The sequence below is a fragment of the Papaver somniferum genome, chromosome 7 (assembly GCF_003573695.1).
Source record: "Papaver somniferum cultivar HN1 chromosome 7, ASM357369v1, whole genome shotgun sequence".
Lineage (NCBI taxonomy): Eukaryota > Viridiplantae > Streptophyta > Magnoliopsida > Ranunculales > Papaveraceae > Papaver > Papaver somniferum.
Window position 1 is genome coordinate 261,172,203 of NC_039364.1, and position 24,014 is coordinate 261,196,216.

Below are 24,014 nucleotides of genomic sequence, written 5' to 3' on the forward strand. Positions count from 1 at the left end.
CTGATTTAAATCTTCACGCGTTTTTGTACAGCTGACACACTCCAATTTGTTTGAAACACGTCCTAGAAGTAGTTAAACTCGTGTTGTCTCATGAAATCTTCCCAAATAAATAACCAATTTCGAGATTATCTTCCGACCAAATATTATTTCTTGTTTCAGCTCAAAACCATGTGAACTCCATGATTCTCTCAATTCTGGCGCGTTTACCATCCCTGTTTAAGCGTAACAGGATTCTTCCAAGTCAAATACGAGATAAACTCGGCAAAATTCACATCCAAATTTGTCACTGAAATATTCGCAGGTGACTTTTTTTTTAATTCATTTTTCCCGCCAAAATTTGTTCATCTTGTGGAGAAGAAGGTGGTCACCCCATATCCAACACCAGAGTGCCCCTAGCATTGAGGTGTCCCTTATCATCTGAGTGCCCCTTATCCAAAATGAGGGTCTGTTTAACAAATATCCTCCGGGGTGCCTTTATCAACTTTTCCAGCCGATTTTTCCAAAAATGTTTATTTCTCAAAAATACCTACAAACAATTAAAACACCATAATAAGTACAAAATCGAGTACCAACATATACATAAAATCGATGACAACTTAGACACAAAAGTGTGTCTATCAGATTACTCCAATACACTTTCTAAAGAATCAACTAGACAGTCAGACTCAATCTAGAATAAAGTATATCAAAGAGTTTAGTATCTCTGTTTCACAATGTAATCAACAAATCAAACAGATAGAAATCCACGAGCCTAATTATTATGTGAAACAACTTGAACGGTACCAAAGACCAATGTTCAAGTGTTAATCAATGTAAATCAACAACCAAAGTTTGGATATTCTAATTGGTTGATCTAAACGCACAACCTGTGATATTTCAATTATATAACAAAATATAATACGGAAAAAAAATAACACAAACACCATAATTTTGTTAACGAGAAAAACGCAAATGCAGAAAAACCCCGGGACCTAGTACAGATTGAACACCACAATGTATTAAGCCGCTACAGACTCTAGCCTAATACCAATTAACTTCATACTGGACTTTAGTTGAACCCTAATCAATCTCACACTGATTCAAGGTACAATTGCACTCCTTACGTCTCTGATCCCAGCTGGATACTACGCACTTGATTCCCTTAGTTGATATCACCCACAACCAAGAGTTGCTACGACCCAAGATCGAAGACTTGATAAACAAATCTGTCTCACACAGAAAAGTCTATGGATTGAATAAATCTGTCTCCCACAGAAATACCCAAGAGTTTTTGTTCCGTCTTTTGATAAATTAAGGTGAACAAGAACCAATTGATAAACCAGACTTATATTCCTGAAGAACAACCTAGTATTATCAATCACCTCACAATAATCTTAATCTACTAGCGAAAAAATATATTGTGGAATCACAAACGATTAGACGAAGATGTTTGTGATTACTTTTATCTTGCCTATCAGAGAAATTAATCTCGAGTCAATTATTTCAATTGTACTAAATACGATAGAATCGGGAAAGATCAGAACACACAACTACAAACAAAATTGTTGGGTCTGGCTTCACAATCCCAATGAAGTCTTTGAAGTCGTTAACCTACAGGGTCTCAAAGAAACCTAAGGTTAAAGGAGAATCGACTCTAGTTATGAAACTATTAACACACATGAGGTGTGGGGATTAGGTTTCCCAGTTGCTAGAGTTCTCCTTTATATAGTTTTCAAATTAGGGTTTGCAATCCAAGTTAGCTTGGTACCAAAGCATTCAATATTCACCGTTAGATGAAAAACCTGATTCAACCAAGCTAATTTCTTTCAACCGTTGGATCGAACTTAGCTTGTTACACACAGATGAAATGTACCCTCATTTAGGTTTATGTAACCGTACCTAAACATGTACACCATGTTGGTCACAAATAGTTAACCGAGGTTAGCCATATGATTACTCTCATATCAACCTTATTCATCTTAACCATAACTATTTCAAATGACTCAAATGAAACTAGTTAAGAGTTATTCAATTTCTATATTCTCATAGAATTATACAAGAACACAATTGAAGAAAAATCGGTTTGATTCACTTGAATCAATCATGAACATTATAGCCACGGTTTGCAAATATCGCATTCCTTATTATAAAAATGTTTTTGTTCATATAGAAAACCGATTTTAGAACTTTAACCTTCAAGTATGCAAACGGGTACGCATACTTGAAATACCCGGACCAAGATTGAGTTATGCCAGTATGCAAACGGGTATGCGAACTTCAAATTCCAGCAGAAATTCTCGGACATGAACCTGTACGCCAATACACAAACGGGTACGCATACTTAGGTTCCCAGATTTCTCAAACCAACAGGTACGCAAACGGGTGCGCATACTGTAGTTCCCGGACATGGATTACATATGTGCAAGAGTGCACAACATGACATATCCAATAATGGTTAAGTGTTCTAAACTCTTATTTCAATCATTGAAACTTTCTTAGAGGATGACAATAACCGTTTTCACACACTATTAGCATCAAAGCAATTTTCAAGGTATTGAAATAATCATGACGAAACATTCCAAGGCAACACCAAATGCTTGTATCATACAAACCATGTAAGATATTACTCGGCAATTTTCACATGATATAAGATGAACTTGGTCGAAGCGAAAGCTTGCCAACACATATTTCGAGAAATATGTAAGCGAGATAAACTCAACTCGAAATCTCAAATGTGTATATAGAAAACTATATCGTAATACGACTTGTGTCTCAATATAGGAGATAAATTAGAAATAGACTTTCCAAGTGATAGATGAGTTTAAGTCTCCACTTACCTTTTGTCGATGAAGTTCCACAAGCTCCCCTTAGTAGTTCTTCTTCTTCAAATGATGAACGCCGTGAAAACTAAGCTCAACTACCCAATCTATGTCCTTGTCCGAGACATCTATAAATAGGATATAAATCAAGACTTATAGTTTTAATCACTAACATTGACAAACATGCTTGAGATAGCAACGCATGCGAGTTCGACCGAGCAGTGCTCTAACAGATAGTGTAGCAGCATTTGTGATACTTTAACTGATGAAGTGAGGCTTGACATTAATAGACGGCTTTGTCCGTCAACACCATGGTTATCTACCGTTAGGCCGATTGTCCATTCTGTCCCACATCTCCCACTTGTCCATTCAGCTTGTCTTCAATGAGACTTATGGAGATAACATGTCTTCTAAAATTTTCTATAGCTATAGCTTTTGTCAAAGTATCAACAATCATATCCTCTGTTCTCAAATAACTCATTGTTATTTTATTCCTCTTCACAGTATCAAGCAATAGCAATATTTTCTCTCAATATGCTTCTTTACCGGATCACCATTGAGCTCACTATTGGCAATGGTGCATAATGTTGCTTGATTATTACAAAAATTTTAATTGGTTTATCAGGAATTTATTTCAAATTAAGAAAGAAACCTTCGATCCATACAGCTTCGCTGGCTGCATGGTTACAAGCAATATACTCAGCTTCCATCGTAGATTTCGCTACACATGATTGTTTCTTGCTGGACCATGATATTGCAGCACCACCTGGGGTAAATACGTACCCACTGGTAGACTATAATCCGTTTACGTCTCCTGAAAAATATGCATCACTATACCATTGAACAAGTAAAGTGTCAGCACGGTAAGTCAATTTATATCCCTTTGTCTTCTGGATATACCGCAGTATGTGCTTTACTACTATCCAGTGAGCAATACCAAGATTACTCTGAAATTTACTTACCAATCCTACAACAAAACTCAAATCAGGATGAGTACACAACATGGCATACATTAAACTTCCAACTACTTGTGCATATAGTTTTGAATTCATTTTAATTCTTTCTTTTTCATTTCTAGGAGCCACTTCCTTAGATAATTTGGTCCCTTTATAGATGGGCGCATCAACAAGACCACAATTTTCCATTTTATATTTCTTTAGAACGCTATCTAAGTATGCTTCTTGAGACAACTGAATTTTCTTATGCAATCTATCTCTAGTTATCTTGATGCCTAATAAAAAATTCGCTTCACCCATATCTTCATCTCTAAATGAGATATAAGCCAAGTTTAAATCTTTACATTATGTTAGAGGACTGCCCGATCGAACTCGCAAGCGTTGCTATCTCAAGATTGTTGTCAAGTTAAGTTGCAAAAAAATAAATAAATAAATAAATAAAAAATAATAGATTACACAACTGAAGTCAGTACAATTGGTCAAGGAAGACGATAACGAGTCTACTATCATGCGTTCGAATCCTCCCACATGCATATTTTTTTGGACTTAGCAAAAAAAAAAGTTGCCAAGACTATAAGTCTTGGTTTCTAGTCTACTTATAGCTAAGTCTCGGATTAGGATAGAAAGTGTAGTTGAGCATTAGACTTCACGGCGTTCATTGATTGAAGACGAAGAACTACTAAGGAGAGCTGCAGAACTTCATCAACGAAAGGTATGTGGAGACTTGAACTCATCTATCACTCAAAAGTCTATCTACTTTATCTCCTATTTGAGACAAAAGTCGTATAGCTATATAGACTTCATTTATACACATTTGATATTTCGAGCTGAGTTTAACTCGCTTACATATTTCTCAAAATATTGTTGGTAAGCTTTCGCTTAAACCAAGTTCATCTTATATTCTTGATGAAAGTCAAAAGATGATCGTGTGAAAATCGCCTGGTAACATCTTACATGATTTGTGTGAGATATTCATTTGATGTAGACTCGGAATGTTTCGTATTGATCATTCGATCACTTGAAAATTGGTCTAAAGCTAATAGTTTGTGTGAGACAACTATTCCTGTCTTTCAAGAATGTTTCAATGATTGAAATGAGAGTTTATAAAAATTGGATTTAAGCATAGTACGCGTGCTTGCATACATGTAATCGATGTCCGGGAACCATGGTATGCATACCTGTTTTTGAGAAAGTATGGGAACCTGGTGTGCAAACCGGTACGCGTACTGGCGTAAGGTTCAGCTCCGGGAATTTCTGCTGAGTTTGGATGGTATGCCTACCAGTTCGCATACTGTCAAAACCCAAACTTGGTTCGGCTACTTAGGCACGCATACTCGTACGCATACCTAAGTAGATGATGTTCTAAAATCGGTTTTTTCATGAGCTAATACATTTATATAATAAGGAATGCAATCTTTTTCAAACCGTTGCTATGATGTTCATGACTTGATTCATGTGAATCAAAATCGATTTTGATTGAATTATATCTTGTATACTTCTATGAAAATATAAACAATTAAACAACTCTAGAACTAGTTTCATTTGAGTCATTTGAACTAGTTATGGTTAAGGTGAATGAGGTTGATACGAAAGTGTTCATAAGGCTAACTTCATTTAACTATTGTTGAGCAAACAAGGTGTACACGTTTAGGTACGTTACTCAAACCTAAATGAAGGTACATTTCATTTTTGTGTAACAAGCTAAGTTCGATCTAATGGTTGAAATATATTAGCTTGAGTCTAATCAGGTTTTCATCTAGCGATGAATATTGAATGCTTTGTTACCAAGGTAGCATTGATTGCAAACCCTGATTTGAATACTATATAAAGGATAACTCTAACAACTAGGAAACCTAATCCCCACACCTCCTGTGTCATACTAGTTGCGACTAGAGTCGATTCTCCTTTAACCTTAGGTTTTTCACGAAACCCTATAAGTCAATGACTTGAAGACTTCGTTGGGATTGTGAAGCCAGACCCAACTATTCTCTCTGTAGTTGCGTGATTTGATCTTGCATTTTCTTTCATGATTGAGTACTATCTTCTTTAAGGTTGTTTCGAGATTTATTATCCGATAGACAAGATAAAAAGCTATCACAAACATCTTCGTTTCATCGTATGTGATTCCACAATATCTTGTTTCGCTACCATACGATTAATATTATTGTGAGGTTATTGATATTTCTAGGCTGTTCTTCGGGAATATAAGTCTGGTATATTAATTGGTTCCTATTTACCTTGATTTATCAAAAGACAGAACAAAACTTATAGGTTTATCTATGGGTGACAGATTTATCTATACAATAGACTTTTCTGTGTGACACAGACTGGGTTATCAAGACTTTGAATTTGGGTCGTAACAACTCTTAGTTGTGGGTGAGATCAGCTAAGGGAATCAAGTGCGTAAAGTCTTGTTGGGATTCAAATACGTATGAAGCGCAACTGTACCTTGATCAGCCTGAGAGTTGGTTAGGGCTCAACTACATTCCGGACCGAAGTTAACTTGGAGTAGGCTAGTGTCTGTAGCGGCTTAATAAAGTGTGGTATTCAAATCTAAACTACGTCCTGGGTTTTTCTGCATTTGCGGTTTCCTTGTTAACAAAATCTCTGGTGTCTGTGTTATTTCTTTTCGCATTATATTTTGTTATGTAATAGAAATATCATATGTTGTGCGTAGTTCAATCAATTAGTGAATCCAACCTTTGGTTGTTGATTATATTGATTGACACTTGAACATTGGTCTTTGGCATCGTTCAAGTTGTGTCACATAATAATCAGGCTCAGGGATTTCTATCTGTTTGATTTGTTGATTACATTGTGAAACAGAGATACGAACTCTTGGATATACTTCCATAGATATTGAGTCTTACTGTCTCGTTGATTCTCTTGAAATTATATTGGAGTTTGTCCATACAGATTGTTAAGCGAAATATTGGGTGTGATTTTTGTACCCCCGCTTTTTCAAATTAAATTCAAATCATTACCTAACAGTAATATATCATCAACATAAAGAGATAACATAACAAAAATACTCATATTGTTCAAAACATATATACAAGGATCGTAAGCATTAGCTACAAAACCATTATTAGTGACATCATCATGAAAAGTTAAGTACCACTGACGAGATTAATGTTTTATCCCATAAAGAGATTTGTTTAACTTATAAACTTTATCTCTATTATTTTCTTCTATGTAACTTTCAGGTTGCTCCATGTATATGTCTTCCTTAGGAATATTGTCTTAACATCCATTTGGTGTATTTCTAAATCTAAGTGAGAAGCAATAGCTAACAAGATTCTTATGGATGTAAATTTGGCTACATGAGAATACATCTCTAAATAATCTATATCCTTTTCTTGTGTGAAACCTTTAGCTACTAGTCTAGCCTTATATTTGTCTAGTGACCCATCAGCAAAATACGTTTACAACCTATAACATTCTTGTTTTTAGGTAAATCAACAAACTGCCAAACATCATTTAATTGATTTTATTTCTTCATCTGTAGCATATTTCCATTTATGGGCATCAGGCAGTTTCATAGCTTTAAAGTTTAAAGGATCAACATCAGATGTATCATCATCATAAGAAAAATGCTCATCATCAGAAAATTCATTCTCATCTAAATCAACTGCATAATCTTTCAAATAAGAAGGTGGATTCCTACTTCTAACAATCTTAGTAATTGTATCATGCACTGGAGGATACTGGATCAAATTTTCATTATCTCAAGAAGGTGTCTTATCTTTAGGAATTTCAAAAAAAATCAACCATACAATTATTAGACATTGGTTCAAAGTTTTCTTCAATGAAATATGCATCTCTATTTTCAATTATACCTTTAGATACATCAGCACGGTGAACAACAAATCTATAACCTTTAGAATCATCAGTATAACCAATAAAAATGCATTTAACAGTCTTTGGGTCTAATTTAGATCTATTTTTATCTAATACCCTAACATGTGCATTTGCACCCCAAATTCTAAAGTGACTCAAGTCATGTTTTCTACCACTCTACAGTTCATAAGGTATACTAGATACAGATTTAGATGGCGATCTATTTAAAATGTAAACAGAAGTAGATAAAGCTTCATCCCAAAAGTGAGTACCTAATTTTGAGTGACTAAGCATGCTTCTAGTCATATCAAGATGAGTACGATTTCTACGCTCAACTACACCATTTTGTTGTGGTGTATCAGGCATATGTAGTAAATTGATGAATAATACCATGGTTCTTAGAGAAATCACCAAAAAATTTAGAATTATATTCACAACCTCTATCACTACGAAGAACTTTAATTTTTCTCCCTAATTGATTTTCTACTTTATTCTTATATGCGATAAAAATATCCAAAGCATCAGATTTCTTAGACAACAAATAAACATAACCAAAACGAGAATATTCATCAGTAAATGTAATAAAATATTTCATACCTCTATGAGATTTAACGTCCAAAAAATCACATATATCACTGTGAAAGATATCTAACAAATTATTTGATCTAATAGCTGCACCAAAAGGTTTCTAGACATTTTACCCATCACACATGGTTCACATATGTTAAAATCAACTTTAATTTTAGGAACTAAACCACTACTAGACATGTGAGATAATTTATCCTTATTAACATGACCCAATCTCATATGCCACATAAGCGAATCAGAAAAATCAAAAGAATTAGAACACTCATAGGAGTAAGCAGAAGAATAAATAACTTTATTAAAATCAGAAGATTTCTGGTTCAAGCGATACAGACCATCAACCTTAGTCCCCCAAAATAAAATTATACCACGACTTCCTACATACACTTTTACGGATCAGATTCTAACCTCAAAACCCTTATCATCAAGACACGGTACCTACATTAAGTTTTGCCTCATATTAGGAGTGAAAAATACATCAGTAAGGACTAAGTTATTTTGACCAGGCAAAGAAAATCTCACAGTTATGATGCCTAAGACATCACAGTAAGTATTCTTACCCGTATAAACTATGTATTCGCTGATTTTGATCTCCTTAATGTTAACAAAACAATCCTTAGTTTTCGTCACATGTTTTAATGAAGATGAATCGATCCACCATGCATCTATATCACAATCAGCTAAAGAGATTATGAGACACCACAAACAATATCCTTAGACCCACTACCAGTAAACTTAAAATTGTTATTATTTTCTGGCAGTTGGATTGATAATTTCCAGGATGCTTACAGTGATAACCAGTGACATTTTTTGCATTATAATTCTCCTTTTTGTTGAACTTGTTAAAGTTCCTCTTAAAAGGCTTCTTATTGGGTCCAAAGTTGTTATTCTTGTTTGGTTAAGGTACTTCTTCAGTAACATGAGATTGAGATGATTCATCTCTTTTTTCACGACGCTGAGCTTCAATACCCAACAACATAGGTAAAGTAATCATATTAAGTTATTAACATCTCTACCAGACATATTAATAACTACCACTACAGATTCCCATGAACTAGGAAGACTATGCAACAAAGTAGAGACTTGCATCCTATCAGGTATGGGGTTTCCTGCAACAGCTAGTTCTTTTGCAATCACATTCATACGATTACAATGATCAATAACAGACTCATTTTTTTCATACGGGTCGTATTAAATTTCTAAATCAACAACTGAATATATGTTTCAGAATGTCCCCCATAGGATTGAGTTACATCCTTAAACATGTGATTTCTAAATCTGAATCCATAAAAGTTAACATAGTTAATCTAGCTAGTCTGCCATCCTCTAGAAAGCGATCATAACTACGTCTAACAACGTGACTGAGATTAACAGGTTCTTATGGAATAGGAACATCAATAACATATTCTACTTTGTCTCGAAACAATATATGCCTTATGCGTCTTTTCCAAGTTGAAAAATTGGAACCATTGAGACGTTCAGTCTTACTTAGCTCATGACTCACTGACTTAGATACCATTAAAATCTAAACAGGTCATAAAAACTCAAAATTCAGACAATCCAAAAGTATTAATCACCGATAAAATTTCCTAGAGGTACTGACCTTTAATTTGGAAGTAACCAAATAAAAGAAGAAAAATCCATAAATGGATCTTACTGTGAAGTGATAAGCGAACAAGCAGTAGGTTGGACTCCTCTAATCGATCCGCAATAGAACAATTTTTGTGAAGGAATTAAATAAGTAGGACCCCAATTGATTAAATTGAAATAGATTAAATAAAATCCCCAAATTTGAAGTAGCACACGTTTTCAGTTAACTGAATTAGCCTTAATATGAAATAAATTGATAAAATCCCCAAATTTGCAGTAACCCACGTTTTGATTTGTTTTTCCATTTTTGAAAATCAATGAACCAAACCAAAATAGTTGCGAGATTCACTTTCACAACTTGATTTCATTTTGACTACTCACACAGATTATTGATTTCACCAAACCTCACCTAATTTGATCTAGCTCTCGATACCTATGTTAGGATCGACCAATATTGATTAGGAGAAAAATAAGAAGAGACGGTAAAAGAAAACAAAAACAGATCTTGAAATATAATGAGAGAATATTATTGCTGGTGGATAAGCCGGTTCTCTACAAAGCATGGATGAAATTAGCCAGGTGTAAAAGTAAGTATTTATCTGAGGTCCAACGGACCACTACTTCTCGATCCTATTCTTACTCAACCATGTTTACTGATCAACAACTTTGATCGTAGTTTACTAATTCCAACCCTAACCTAACCAAAACCAAAACTAAAGATCTTTTCCAGTAGAAAGTACCGGGTCGAGCGGAGATAAACCGCATAGCAATTTTATCTCCAGAGATGCGGCGAAGTTTTTACACCGGCTGCCAGCAATCCGAGACGCAACTTACCCGAGGGTAAGAGTAATCCTTGACACATTTCGTGTATCGTTGTGATGAGCAGGGAGTGAGCACACCGCTCTAGTTGGGTTTACGTAATCACGACCGTTAGAGTGGTATATTCACTTTATCCTTGCCCAGAAGACATAACAAGTATGCGAGCTGGTGGTATAACAAGTTCGCATGCTGAGGGTATGACCGTTCTCCATGGTTTTAACGCTCAACATTTTTGGGTAATCGAGCATGTTCCGACTGTAGGTCTACCTTTCACAATTCTGCCATGACGGTTTATATGTTCGCGGTTTGCACAATCCTACTAAGAGAGAAAGCTTCCAACGTATATTCAAAAGTAAAGAAGGGTCTAGTCGCGTACCTTATGTACATACCTCTTTCCCATGGATCGCTTCCCTCCATGCTGCTTTGTCGAGTGCCAACTCTCGAAGATTACCCATCACGATGATCTATCCCCATCACAATGAAATTTTCGAAGATTACCCGGGCATGTCGTTCAAGGATACATACTCGTTGAATACATCAGTGTAGCGCGCGTGCGGCCCAGAATATCTAAGGGCATCACATACCTGTTATTGCCTCAAACTTTCGTGGCCTAAACGACCATAGTCCCTCTAAGAAGCTGGCCGCGGAGGGAATCCTCATCACGATGAAATTTTTGAAGATTACCCAGGCCTTTCGGCCAAGGCTATATACTCGTTGAATACATCAGTGTAGCGCGCGTGCGACCCAGAACATCTAAGGGCATCACAGTCCTGTTATTGCCTCAAACTTCCGTGGCCTAAAAGGCCATAGTCCCTCTAAGAAGCTGGCTGCAGAGGGAATCCTCCACATAGCTAGTTAGCAGGCTGAGGTCTCATTCATTAACAGAATTAACCAGACAAATCGCTCCACCAACTAAGAACGACCATGCACCACCACCCATAGAATCAAGAAAGAGCTCTCAGTCTGCCAATCCTTACTATGTCTGGAACTGGTAAGTTTCCCCGTGTTGAGTCAAATTAAGCCGCAAGCTCCACTCCTGGTGGTGTCCTTCCGTTAATTCCTTTAAGTTTCAGCCTTGCGACCATACTCCCCCCAGAACCTAAAAACTTTGATTTCTCATAAGGCTAACCTATCCACCAGTATAGTCTGTTACATGGATAGGGTTAAGTCCCATTGGATACCAAGACTATTACTTCCGACATCCATTTGATGCACCCAAACTAAATACCCATGTGTACTAACTTGGTAGCATCTTGATCAAGTCTTGACCATCTAAAACAGTTGCACCAGAATATGATTATATGCATATGCCAAAAGATAATGCAGGTAGGTTGTATATATATTTTGAAGAAGCAATGCAAGTGGTGTGTGATGATAGTGTAACAACATTTGTGGCACTTTACCCGATGGTGTGAGGCTTGACATTAATAGCCGGGTTTGTCCGTCAACACCATGGTTATCTACCATTAGGGCGATTGGCCATTCGGTCCAACAGTTAGCGCTACAAAATCTGGTGTGCCGCAAATTCACTAGGAGACAAATTAAATTAAGATGTTATCCTTATCTTTGAATGTGTCCCTTAACTGTATATTTTGTATTCTTATTTTACCTTTTATAATAATATGTATGTGTTTGGGGTATTATGTTTTTAACAAGTTATTATCACTCATGTTATATTACCTAGTCTCCCAACCATTCTTTCTCGAATTCTATCTCAAGCAACAACTTTTTAGGGAAACATAAAACTATCATTTGACAACCATATTGATATCAGAAAGATGGATGAGAGTGATGACGACCTGTTGCAAAGTTTATTTTATGTTAATACAACCCAAGATTCCGAGATGAAGTATTTTTTTGGATGGTAAATCTTTTCATCGTTTCTCATCTGAAGATTTAAATGAAGAATCCCTAGGTAAGTGCGCTAAAACTCAAGTTTCTTATATCTTCAAATGACATATGTTGTAGGTCGTTTACGGAATCGATGTTAGTGAAGCATAATCGATGTTTGTGAAGATTATGCTTTAGATGAAGGGGACCCTGATAGTTTCCAACCTCCCAACAAAATTTTTCCTAACGTTAAAGATCATTCTCAAGACGAAGGGGACCATGATAGTCCCCAACCTCTTAACAAAAATATTCCTGACGTTGATGAAAATCATGCTTCATATTTGCCATTAACATAAATAAGAGGATAACGGGTTTCTAGAAATCACTTCTTAATGACCCTTTTTGTCTTATAATACCAGTCCACAAATAATCACACTAGGCCCCAAGCTAGCCAGGTTTTAAAAATATGCTAGCGCAAATGATAAATTTTTAAAGAGGGAGGATCCACTCACATGGCTATATTCACACTATCTCACACTTTTCCTAACATTTTTCCTAATAAAACCTAAATCGTAATGGATTTGAAGTTAATATTTTGGGATATGTTCCTCTAGTAACCACTAAAAATGAGCACTTTCCGAAGTAGCAAATCCCACAATCTATCGATCTTACAACAGTTGAAAATTAATGAATTTTTAATGACTAATTTTAAACATAGTAGATGGTGGTGTTATATATTTATGAATGTGATCATTTTCAATAGGAAAATAGATCTTTATAAGAGGAACATATACCCAAAATATCAGTTTCAAATCGGTCACCGTTTAAATTTTATTAAGAAAACTGTTGGGCAAAATGTGAGATATTGTGAATATAACCATGTGAGGGGATCCACGATTCCACATGACTATACTCCTTTCAGAATTAACTATGTACTACCTACAAGCAGAGGTATCTAGGAAAACAAAGAGAAAAATCACCTCACCAAATGCTGACGAATTTCGAACTACTTTGGACGTCAAATTAATGGATATTTGCTAAAATGGTGAACAACATAACGAAAAGCACTACAAGGTTGCAGGATGGAAACAATCTAAATTTTCATGTTTGTATGAAGGGAATAAGAACCCTGAACTTAATTCCAACTTCTGAAAACTCTATATCCTGAAGTCTGGCGGCAGTAGGTCTAGTGCAATGTTTAACGCACACATGGTTTGGTAATTCCTTTTTGTGTTATTTGAATTACCTACCTGATGATGGTTATGGAAACCGACACCAACAGATGTAATCTTCGGGTTCCCTGTTTTCTTATTAAAAAAAAGACAAAGAGAAGTATTTCCAAGTCAATTGATGCGTATAGGGTACCCGTTATGGCTTGGTTAGTAAACATGACATTGCCTGCAGCAAAGGGTTTGCTAGGTCTACAGCTAGCACAAAGTGTGACTGCTAGTGACATGGGTCCGTCACCGTCAACCGGATTTCTTTGTCAATTTTTCTTCTTCTGTTTCCAGATGAAATCTGAAGGATGACTCACAAGGCGATCCACCCCACACTAGGGCTGCACAAGAACCGGTCAAGAGTACCTGTACCAGACTGGAACCGAAAAAACCTGACGGGAACCGGTGTAGCCGGTACAGGGACCGGGAATGAAACTGAAGAACCGGAGTACACCGGTACAAACACTGGTACTAGGGGAAGAACCGGTAGGAACCGGACCATATGTCCCGGTTATTATCAGCCGTTAGATTTTTGATTACTTTTTAATCCTGGTCGTCCACCCTAGGTCTTTGAGTGATACTTATCTATCGACTCATCATTTTTCTTCTTCACTTTCTTTTTCTTTGGTTCAGTGAACCACCACCACCAACTTTAATCTACAACACCAATAATAGGGCATTTGAATCAGTTAACAATAGGGTACATCTGTTTATAATCAATTAACAGATGAATCAATTCCAATCTAATTGATATATATTTCAATCATATTTGCAGTCATTAATTCGATAATCAGTAACAAACCCTGGTTCAATTCAGTCCCACGCATAACATCCATGATTCGATTTGAAATCTCAGGAGTTAATGGAGCATTACCATGATTCTCATCTTCTGGAAAAGATATTGGAATTTCTGAATCTGTAGCTTCTTCAATCACCTCTTATTCTTCAATCACCTCTTATTCTTATTGATTTCAGGTTCAGTGAGTTGAGCATTACCACTAATTAAGAAATTAAGATGGTTGCTGCTAATAATCAAGACAAGAATTTGAATGGGTTGTTGATTTTGATGGTTTGTGAGAAGAAATTGGTTTGAATCTGATTTTGTTACAATCGAAAAGAAGGGAAAGATGGAAATGAATATTGGGTTTTGATTGATGTCGAGTTTAATACATGTTGATGTTGATACTGCCATTGAAGATGTGAAGAAGAGATGGAGATCTGAGATTGAGAAATCAGAGTGAAAAGCAAACCAATAAATTTAATATGTGTTTGCAGATTTGAAATTGTTGTATTGTATTATCTGATTGATGTGGTTTTTGTTGTAAATGAGTATATCAATGAATAAAATTATGATAATGAATTCTCAGATTCATATAGATATGGTGTTGATATTACAGGTAAAAAATCCGGTACCGGACTTGTACCGGAATACCGGTACAACACCAGGTACAAGTACAGGTATCGGTCCTCAAATTTCAGTACCGGTCAACACCAGGTACAGGGAACGGTTCCATAGGAGAACCCGGCCGTACTGGAGTATGTGCAACCCTACCCCACATGCATGTGCTCGAAGCTTTTTAACGAGAAAAGTGAAAACCTCCTGAAACTGCATCAAAAGATCAAAAAACCCTAAATTACTTCCATGAAATCGGGTAAGATTTCAGTCAATTTCTTCCAAATTCAACATAGATTGTACATTCTCTAACCTAATTTTGATATCTGTCTCTGTGTCATATCAGTTTTTCAACTGAAAATTTGTTTTACGTTTTCATTTACAGTTGAACTTGAAGAACAACAAGAAAAGCTCAGAACAATAGTAGATGACTGCAGATTACAAAGCAGTATCTTATTAAACTTAGCAAAAGATACATATAGATCTCCATCGACATTTCATGCATGTCCGATTCGTGTTTTTGCTGAGCCATTAGAGCATTCCAGTTTTTCACCACTTCTTGAATTGGGTATTGCTGCAATTTCCAAGTTTCTTGCTGGTCTTTCTTATGGTTGCAGCGAAATATCCAGACCGAGTCAGTATGTATGTTTTCCTCAACATTGACTTATTTTTCTGCCTTTAGTGTGATTTTGATTTTGAAATTGTTAGAATTTCCATTGTAATATGTTTATGTTTGATTAGTAGTTCCCATAAAACTGAATTTCCATTGTTATATGTAAAAGATTAGATTAGGTCATCAGGAGAAATGGCAATAAGAAAAGTGTCGCGAACAAACTAAGTTTTTGGAATTTTGCATTTTAAGTTTGTTTGGAAGTACTGCGAATTCCTCACTAGTTAACCTAGTGTGTTATTCCTTGTTGATTTTATGTCGAGGGGATATAAAGGATTTTCTGGCGGAGTGTGTCAAGTATCTACAGTGCACCTGGGTTTGTAGCCTTCTCAGTGACCCCTGTACTATGTTGTGGGAGGTGCAAGGCGCGCGTTGGGTGCCTTTCACAACGTAGCCCCTGTGTGTACTCCAACAAGCTCGGTTCTGTTAGCTGTTCTACGCAATTCTTGTTTTTTAACTTCTTTGTAGATTTCTTATTTTGTTTTTAAATTGGTGGCACAGATGCACTGTCTCTTTAGATCTCGATATGTACTTTGGTGTCAACTGATGTAGCAGAATTTAGCAGTAGTGTTTTCTTCCACAATTAGTAAATGCCACAGCTATATTTTCCTAATGCTGGTTATTGAGTTAGTTGTTTCTTGTGATGAATAACAAGATGAGTGCTTTATGCTACTGGGCTTAGTTTAACAACTGTTGAAATGCTGCATGATCAATAAGATGATAATAGATCCGTTCAATGCTTGTAGGCCAGAAGAAATATTAACAGACAACTTTCTTTGTTTGGTCATGGATCTAATCCTCCAGAAATGCCATTGGAGGGAGAGCTACAGAAGGCCTTTGGTCACGTTATCTCATTGTTCGTGGAACTATCAGATATTACTCGTAGGATGAGTGCGCTGATGTGCAATTTGCTCCAGCAGCTGGATTTCATATATTCTCTGCAAGACATGAATAGTCCACCATGCAAATCTTTTAAGAACATCACACTTGTAACCTCTTTTACTTCCCTCGGTGATGGTCTGGCGATGGTTCTCATTTTGGATGAAGTATTGGCAAACATTGACCATAGAAAGAACTATTTATCTCGTTTTTACAAGGTATGCTTTGACTTCCAATAGTTTATTGTAGACATCTTTTAAAATCTGTTCTCATAACCAACAAAAAGTTCGGAACTTATATCTATTTTGTTACTGATCGTTTTGGGTTGGTATCTTTACATCGAGTTGGCAACATCCTTTGGGTAATGTTGATTGTTGTATCATAACACCAGCATTTTGAGGTGTGCAATGTAGCTTATACCTGGACAAATTGGAATGAGTCGGTTGTAAATGATCTTTGCAATATGTTGTTCTCGTTACTTTTGCTTGTATATCAGTTCCAAAGAATCATACTTTCCTTTAGGATGTTGAATAAGGTAAAACTCGAAGTTGACAATCTTGGGATTTCCGTGGGGGATCTTGACTGAGTAGATCAAGAGGTTAGTCACCTAGGAAGACCTTTAGAGTTTGGGCTATTTAAGGTAAAATAGTTTTTTTTTTTTTTTGAATGATTCTTAGAGGTTTATGGGAACAAACTGATATAGACTACACATAACTTTAAGGCTCCATCCATGAGGTCTCTGGGATGTGTCATTTAGGTCGCTTGATGAATCCTGATGGTTAAAATTTAAGACTGAAGCCACGCAGAAAGCTAATTTGATTCTTATGATAACTTCTCTTTTTGTTGAAATCTCAAACATAAAAAAACTACCAATATTTGATCTCCCATGTTTGGATATAGCTTCAGTGTGTAAGTAATTCATTCTTATTTCATAACTCAAGACCTGTAATGAAACAGTATGTCTGACTGAGTAGTATTATCTGATTCTCAGCAAGTTGCAGAGTTGATAGGATCTTGTGCTGCTCTTTTGCAACTGAGAACACCCAGTGATGCGGAACATGTACTGCAGCAATTATACGAGGCTCTGCCAATAAGTCCCTACTCAGAAAAATTGTTGGAAAGGAAGGGAGAGTCCTTATTTGTGGTATGTGCATCTGACTAATGCTTTTTTGGTCTTTTAATTATACTATCTTGATTCTTGAAATGTAATGATAATCTGGTATTTGTTTGAATATTTGAATTATACTAACATCCATATGTTGGATAATAAATAAATAAAAATATATCGTCACTTTAAAATAAATGGCAACGTCATTTTCCCCTTACAAATAAAACCATGAAGCCCCCTAAAGGATTAAGTTATCCCAGACAGTGGTTACTTGAAAATCACGTTTTTCCTCTTGAGCATGAACTTGTTTGTTTATGTTATCAAAAAAACTCAGTCATATTTTGTAGTTACGTTTTGTTTATTCTCATTCTCTGTCACTTTGAATATATTCTACTTGGCCATGAAAGAAATCGGCTGCGTAAAGATACATTCTGAGTTATAAATGTAGCTGCTGAAAGTTAAAAGTACTAATTAACTCGGCTGTATTATGTAGTTAAGCCGCTACCTGACTTCGTCAAATCAGTTTCACAATGTTTTTCTTCTTTATATCTATTCCATTTGCACTATTGTGGTTCCCGCTTCAAAATTCGAAATATAGTCTCTCTTATAAATTTTCATATTCCTTTATATGACAGTTCACAAAATATTAATAATCACCATTTCTAGTATACATTTTTATTTTCGGCAACCCCCTGTCTGAAAGTATCTTGGTGAAACTTTTAGAGTTAACTAAGAAAGGGATATTCGTGATTGAAAGACCATAATGTTTGATTTGGGAAGATTTGTATCTCTTTGTTGGTCATCATTGGTTTAATTACCCTTACACCTTTCAGGCAATATCAAGAAAAGCTGCATTGCGCGAGATGATTAGAAATTATGGGCGAGCAGTTAAGGATCTTCCAAGGCTTATTTCTGTCCTGGAAAAGCAAGCGCATGATAAATACAATCAGTCTAGGACTCTAGCCAGACCAGTTAGTTAGTCCTGTGAATGATCTAACAGAAGCTCGTCTGGAACTTCCCTCCATAGAGGAAGAGGCCAAAAAGCAGTCCCCTTCGATATGTATCTCATCTCGTAAGTTCTTCTCTCCAATTTTCATCACAACTTTTTTTTTTACGTAAGAATCTGATTCGTGGCGCTGCATGTGTTTCCTGAATCAACTTTTAGTGTTTATGTTGTTGATTAAAAGAGATGCTTGGATCAGATATATGCTTCTTTCTTTCCCCCAGCCACTATGTGATTAAAGAATGTGACATTTGATAATATATAATATCATCTCATGCTCTTTACGAAGAGTCAAATAATGTAGAGTAAAAGGAATGTGATTAAACAACATGATAGTGGTACTCAGGGTTGTAAGGAAGATATAACTGTCAGATTAGTGCCATGGAATGTTTCAACTTTGTGTGATTTTGACACTGCAGAGGAGTTGAAGCATCTGCCACAGCTTCAGATATTAAGAAGGCCTATCGGAAAGCAGCAGTTAAGCACCATCTGGAAAGCAGCTTCAGATATTGGGTGGGCTGTCGTAGCTCTCATGTCTTCTATTTATTGAATGGTATTGTTACTGATTCTGTCCCCACCCCAGCTAATAATTGTTATTATTTATTAGGCTGGGCAATTCTTAGCAAGAAGTGAGAATGGAGATGATGCACTCTAGAAAGATATTGCTGAAGAAGTCTACAAGGATGCTGACAGGCTTGTTAAGATGATTGGCCGTACTTTCAGACCATTCCAAGGTTTGAAACTTAACTTATATCATGTGTACTGTGTAGCTGCTCTTCAGGTGTTTGGCCCATTGAATCTGATTGGTGTTTCCACAGAGTTTAAGTTACTTAGTCCACCATGAATTCATGTCACTTCAAGTTATTGTCTGCGTAGCACTTTTTCGTAGTTTATAAGACCTCCTTAGTTTCTGTAGACATAATTATCTTCTTTATTGGCGAGCCAGCTCCAAATTTCTAGTGCCGCTCAATCTGAAATCAAGTTGTGGTGTTCTTGGCTTGTTTAGATGCATTTTCAGTTAGCTCCAGTCCGCTCATCTGCATCAAAACACTGACCAATCTGGATTTGCTTTCTTCACAGCCTTTCACCTCAAACCCATGCACAAGCCATCAAAAAAATAAGGAGAAGAATAGTAGAATAAGTACAATTTCTATCTGTTTCATTTTGGTAGTGTGGTACATTTGACATGGCCGGAGCAAGGGGAAATTTTAAAGTTGGGGACGCTTATAGTTGTTGTCTTAAATCTCCAAATATCTCAATAGAAATGATTTGCTTTAAAGTTTAAACAAACTTTTAGTGGCGTCATAGATCTACTTTTCTTTGTCAAAACGGGGATTTTTTTTTACCTTGTAGTTGATTAATACTGTTGCATCTTTTCTGTTTGCAGCGGTCACTTTACGATCTAGAAGAGACTAGGAACTCCAGGAAGCAACGGAAGCAGCACAATTTAAGAATGCCTTCTTCTTCAACAGATGTTCACAATTACCCATTTGAAAGAAGTGGCAGTAGTAGGAGACAGCGGCAGGAGGTGCGAAGAAAATGATCGTATAAATGTGAGAAGCTGAACAAGAATGAGCATTAGCGTAGTGTCCAAACGCCGTCATTCCTTATTATACAGACAGCAACGACAGTAACAAGTGAAGTGCGCTGAACTGTAGAAGGTATGCAGGTTGAGAGTGGGAGTCTCCTGACTCAGGTATTACGAACCTGATTTTGCTTGCGTCATTCAAATAAAACTTGCTTTGGTTATGTGTAATAATCTCAAATGAGAGAAATAGCAACACTGTATTGGTAAATGAGGACTAAAGTTTACCCCGTGAGTCCTCAAAAAAAGTCAAAACCCCCATTATCCCAGCCAGTCCAATTGCGATGGAATGAGATTAGAGGTCCATGATCTCGGCAACTCAACTCTCATTTGGTTGTCCTCTTGACTCCTTTTTTCCAGCATAACTGTCCACCGTCCAGCTTAAGATCCCATTACAGTACTTTGTAACCTCATTCCAGATCCCAAGCAATACACTTTGACAGTAAAAAATAACGAGACTAGTGGGATTTCCTCTTTTTTCTTTCTTCTCATTTCTTTATGTTCCTCGGCTTCATCACTCAACTCCATCCCCATAACTAAAAAAATCCGTAATTCCACTTGCAGTCATCATTAAGTGAGTGGAAAGGAAAGTCTTTTCTTTCTTTCTTTCCATCTTTCTGCTTCTGAGGTCCCAATTGGTTGTTGGAAGAACTGGAACGTCGAGAAACCAATCTCTTCTCAAATGGGATTTGTGAGGCGACCCATTTGTTCTCTCTCTCTCTCTCTCTCTTGGAGAAGAGATTCGTAAGGCTTATCATCTCAAAGTATGTTCTCAGAATCTCAATCTTGTTTTACATTTTTATTAAAGAATCCAGTAGTAAATTTGAAATTTGGTGTTAATAGTTGTTGTGTTTTTACTGTTACATTGTGTGTGCGCTTCATAAATTTTGATTTCTTTTTGGTTCGTTTACATCCTTCTATGTTTCAATGTTGCAGATTTATGATATTTGATTGGTGTCGATTGGAGATTTTTATTTATTTATTATGTTATATATGTAAAATGAAGGATTTGAAGAATTAGTTCAGTTGATTGGTGTCTAAATTAGAGTCTTCTGTGAGTGTTAATGCAGGCAAGGAAAATTCATCCTGATAAAAATCCAAATGATCCTCCAGCTGCCGAATGATTCCAGGTAGATCTGCAAACATTATATTTTTTCCAGTTCGTATTGTTTCAATGAGTCACAACATTCTGTTCATACGAGGATGACGAGAAGCTAAATACACGTTTTCGAGTTTTCTGACCTCTAACAATTTAGGGGTGTATACACTGGAATATTTATTAAGTGTTAGCTTTACAACAGGTACTGGGAAAAGCTTATCAGGTTTTGAGTGATCCAGTGCGAAGACTTATTATTGGAATGGAAAGTATTTGTATATCTAGGTAGGCCTAATGAATTGAACTTCATTTTTTCTCTGCCTAAATAAAGCCTTTTGGGAGTTACTCGCACCTTTTGGCGTTCTGATCCTTGGAAGTTTTTGAAATATTCATCATCGTGGTTTATTTATTTTGAGTCTGATCACAAATGATAATAATTTTATTTGTTTGTGCCTTATAAGGTGTTATTTCTTGTCTTTGTAGGGAAACAATGCTAGAATCTCCTGTGGCTGTCTTTGCCCTTCTTTTTGGAAGTGAACTCTTTGAGGATTACGTTGGACATGTAGCTGTGGCTTCAATGGCATCCTCTGACCTAGCTGGTGAAAAGGATACTGCTGAAAAAGTTCAAGACAGAACGAAGGCAAGTATGTTCAGATTTTTAGTGTTCTCTATTTTTGGCTAGTTAATATTCTTTAGTAAGTAATTTTTCTTTTGCTAGCATTATGGGCATGTGTTTAGTTCACTAGTTCGGTACCCCTAACATTTCCACCTGTGGATGGTGGGTTCAGAAGTTTTAGAATGGGACTACACATGTTGAGTAGTACACCCTTCCACAAAATCTGCTGTTAGATCATCTCTTTATGGATCCTAAGCCACGTAGCAGTGGCCACAAAGAGTGGTGTGATCCCTTCTCATCCATATAGCAGCACATTTAATACATGTCTATAGTAACAGGTAAAATAGTTTCATCCAACATCGTGAAAACAGTTTGATATTCCTACACTCTCAATGCATATAATGAAAACAGTCTGGTATTGGTTTCAGTCAGCATCACGAAAATAATCTGAATTCCAGTCATATCCTCGTACAGCAAGACGAATGTATAATAAAAAACTAATGAGCACTGCCAATGTTTTTATTTGCCTTTCTGAAGTAGAGTTCATGTATAAATGTCTCCAGTGACTACACGACAAATTCATGCTGAAAGCTGATTCCGAAAGTCTATCCCTGTTGTATTGTTACGTATTATCAACTCACAAGCCAGTGCCATTGCAAAGAATGACTCCACTATCCGCACCTCTTAGGTTATCGTAGATGGGTCTGTTTGCTATCTAATAAATTGTCACCAAATCTGCATCCTTTAGTAAAACTTATCGGAAATATTTAGCATTTTGGCTTAGCGAAGTATCAAAGTTTTTACATTTCTGTAACCTCTCTATGATGACAAGTTCTTTACCTCAAGATTAAGAGCACTATACTTTTATTTGAAAACATAAGCCTAAACTTCCTATATCATGGGAACGGTTGGATTCCTTGGAATGTAAGCACATGAAGCACGTCCGAGTGTGGACTGGGTATATGCCATTAATATATAGTGATAAGGATAATTTTTCGTTTGAGGTTTGGCATTACTTTCTTACCAGTGCTCATTTTACTGGCTCTTTGCAGTCGACAGTGTTGGAGGTTTTGAAAAATTGGAAAAGCTGTCAATCTTTCTGATCAAGCCAAGGAACTTTGGGACAGGCTACCTGCTAGCATCACTGGGAATTTATGGAAGGAACGCAATGCTCGCACCTTTGTAGTGAAACATAAACCAAGTGAAGCTATCATATCTGAGATAAAAAAAATTGGACTATTCATCGGGTTTCCATCCATCCGTCCATACAACAGGGTGTTGCGACTTGCGATTCATCCGTCCATACAACTGGAGTCACAAGTTTTTTGATCCTTGTTGATTTTCCTGCAATTTTCGCTTTTGTGTTTGTGGGTGGATCTCTTGTTTAGACTCAGTGACTTCTCTTTCAATAATTGGAGATCTGGGTTGTATATTCGTTTCTATCAATACAATTTTACCATTATCGAGCAAAAAGAAGAAGGATAATTTTTTGTTCTCTGCATCATGGGTCTGATGATGATACAATGTAGCTTTTCTTCTGTTCTTCTCAGTTTCTGACCATCACAAGGAGTTTGCTTCTTGTTTCAGCGTTTATTGCATAAGCTCTTATCCCGAGATCTTGTCCAGTTTTGGACCAAACATAAAGCCGCTAAGGCGCTAACAACAGTTTTGCTAAGAAAGTTTTCAAAAGTGGAAATCAGAGTTCTTTCATACATGGTTGGAAATTGGACATGTTACCTGCATCCAACCTTGGTGTTTTGTTTTCTGTGTTGGTGATTCTTCTACCAACAGCTTCAAGAGCTTTCATACTGTCATTTTCAAACTGCACTTTGTGAAGGTTCAGCTGACGTGTCCAGTTGATCGCCAGTGAAGCTGCACTTCCTCGACATCCTTTGTTGATTTTCCTGAGTTTTTGGCATTTGGTTCCTGTACATTATTTGTGAGACCAGCTGAGTCAAGGTTTCTATATTACATTTCCACTCAACTGAGGACTGGGCTTTTTCCTTGTCTTCATATGCCCCAGATTACC

At 36.5% G+C, this 24,014-nt stretch overlaps 1 protein-coding gene across 4 annotated transcripts; it reads left to right on the plus strand.

The window, feature by feature from the left end:
* The first annotated feature begins 14,257 nt into the window (after nt 1-14,257).
* On the plus strand, nt 14,258-23,458 carry LOC113300266. Of its 4 annotated transcripts, none has more exons than XM_026549479.1 (13): nt 14,258-15,287; nt 15,414-15,670; nt 16,445-16,795; nt 17,569-17,721; nt 18,519-18,757; nt 19,108-19,201; nt 19,296-19,422; nt 20,076-20,384; nt 20,838-21,037; nt 21,344-21,403; nt 21,575-21,654; nt 21,853-22,013; nt 23,038-23,458. In XM_026549479.1, the coding sequence occupies exons 1-5, from the start codon at nt 15,278-15,280 to the stop codon at nt 18,663-18,665; spliced, it is 918 nt and encodes a 305-aa protein (XP_026405264.1). In that variant the 5' UTR covers nt 14,258-15,277; the 3' UTR covers nt 18,666-18,757; nt 19,108-19,201; nt 19,296-19,422; nt 20,076-20,384; nt 20,838-21,037; nt 21,344-21,403; nt 21,575-21,654; nt 21,853-22,013; nt 23,038-23,458. The 4 variants fall into 4 exon arrangements, with proteins under 4 accessions (XP_026405264.1, XP_026405265.1, XP_026405263.1 ...); XM_026549480.1 differs by having other exon boundaries at nt 20,076-20,349; XM_026549478.1 differs by having other exon boundaries at nt 20,076-21,037.
* Nucleotides 23,459-24,014: the final 556 nt, after the last annotated feature.

Bases quoted from the DNA above. Each gene is read 5' to 3' on its own strand.
- LOC113300266 (XM_026549478.1), top strand. The intron at 15,671-16,444 runs GTATGTTTTCCT...CAATGCTTGTAG, and splicing joins TATCCAGACCGAGTCAGTAT to GCCAGAAGAAATATTAACAG. The intron at 17,722-18,518 runs GTATGTGCATCT...TACACCTTTCAG, and splicing joins AGGGAGAGTCCTTATTTGTG to GCAATATCAAGAAAAGCTGC.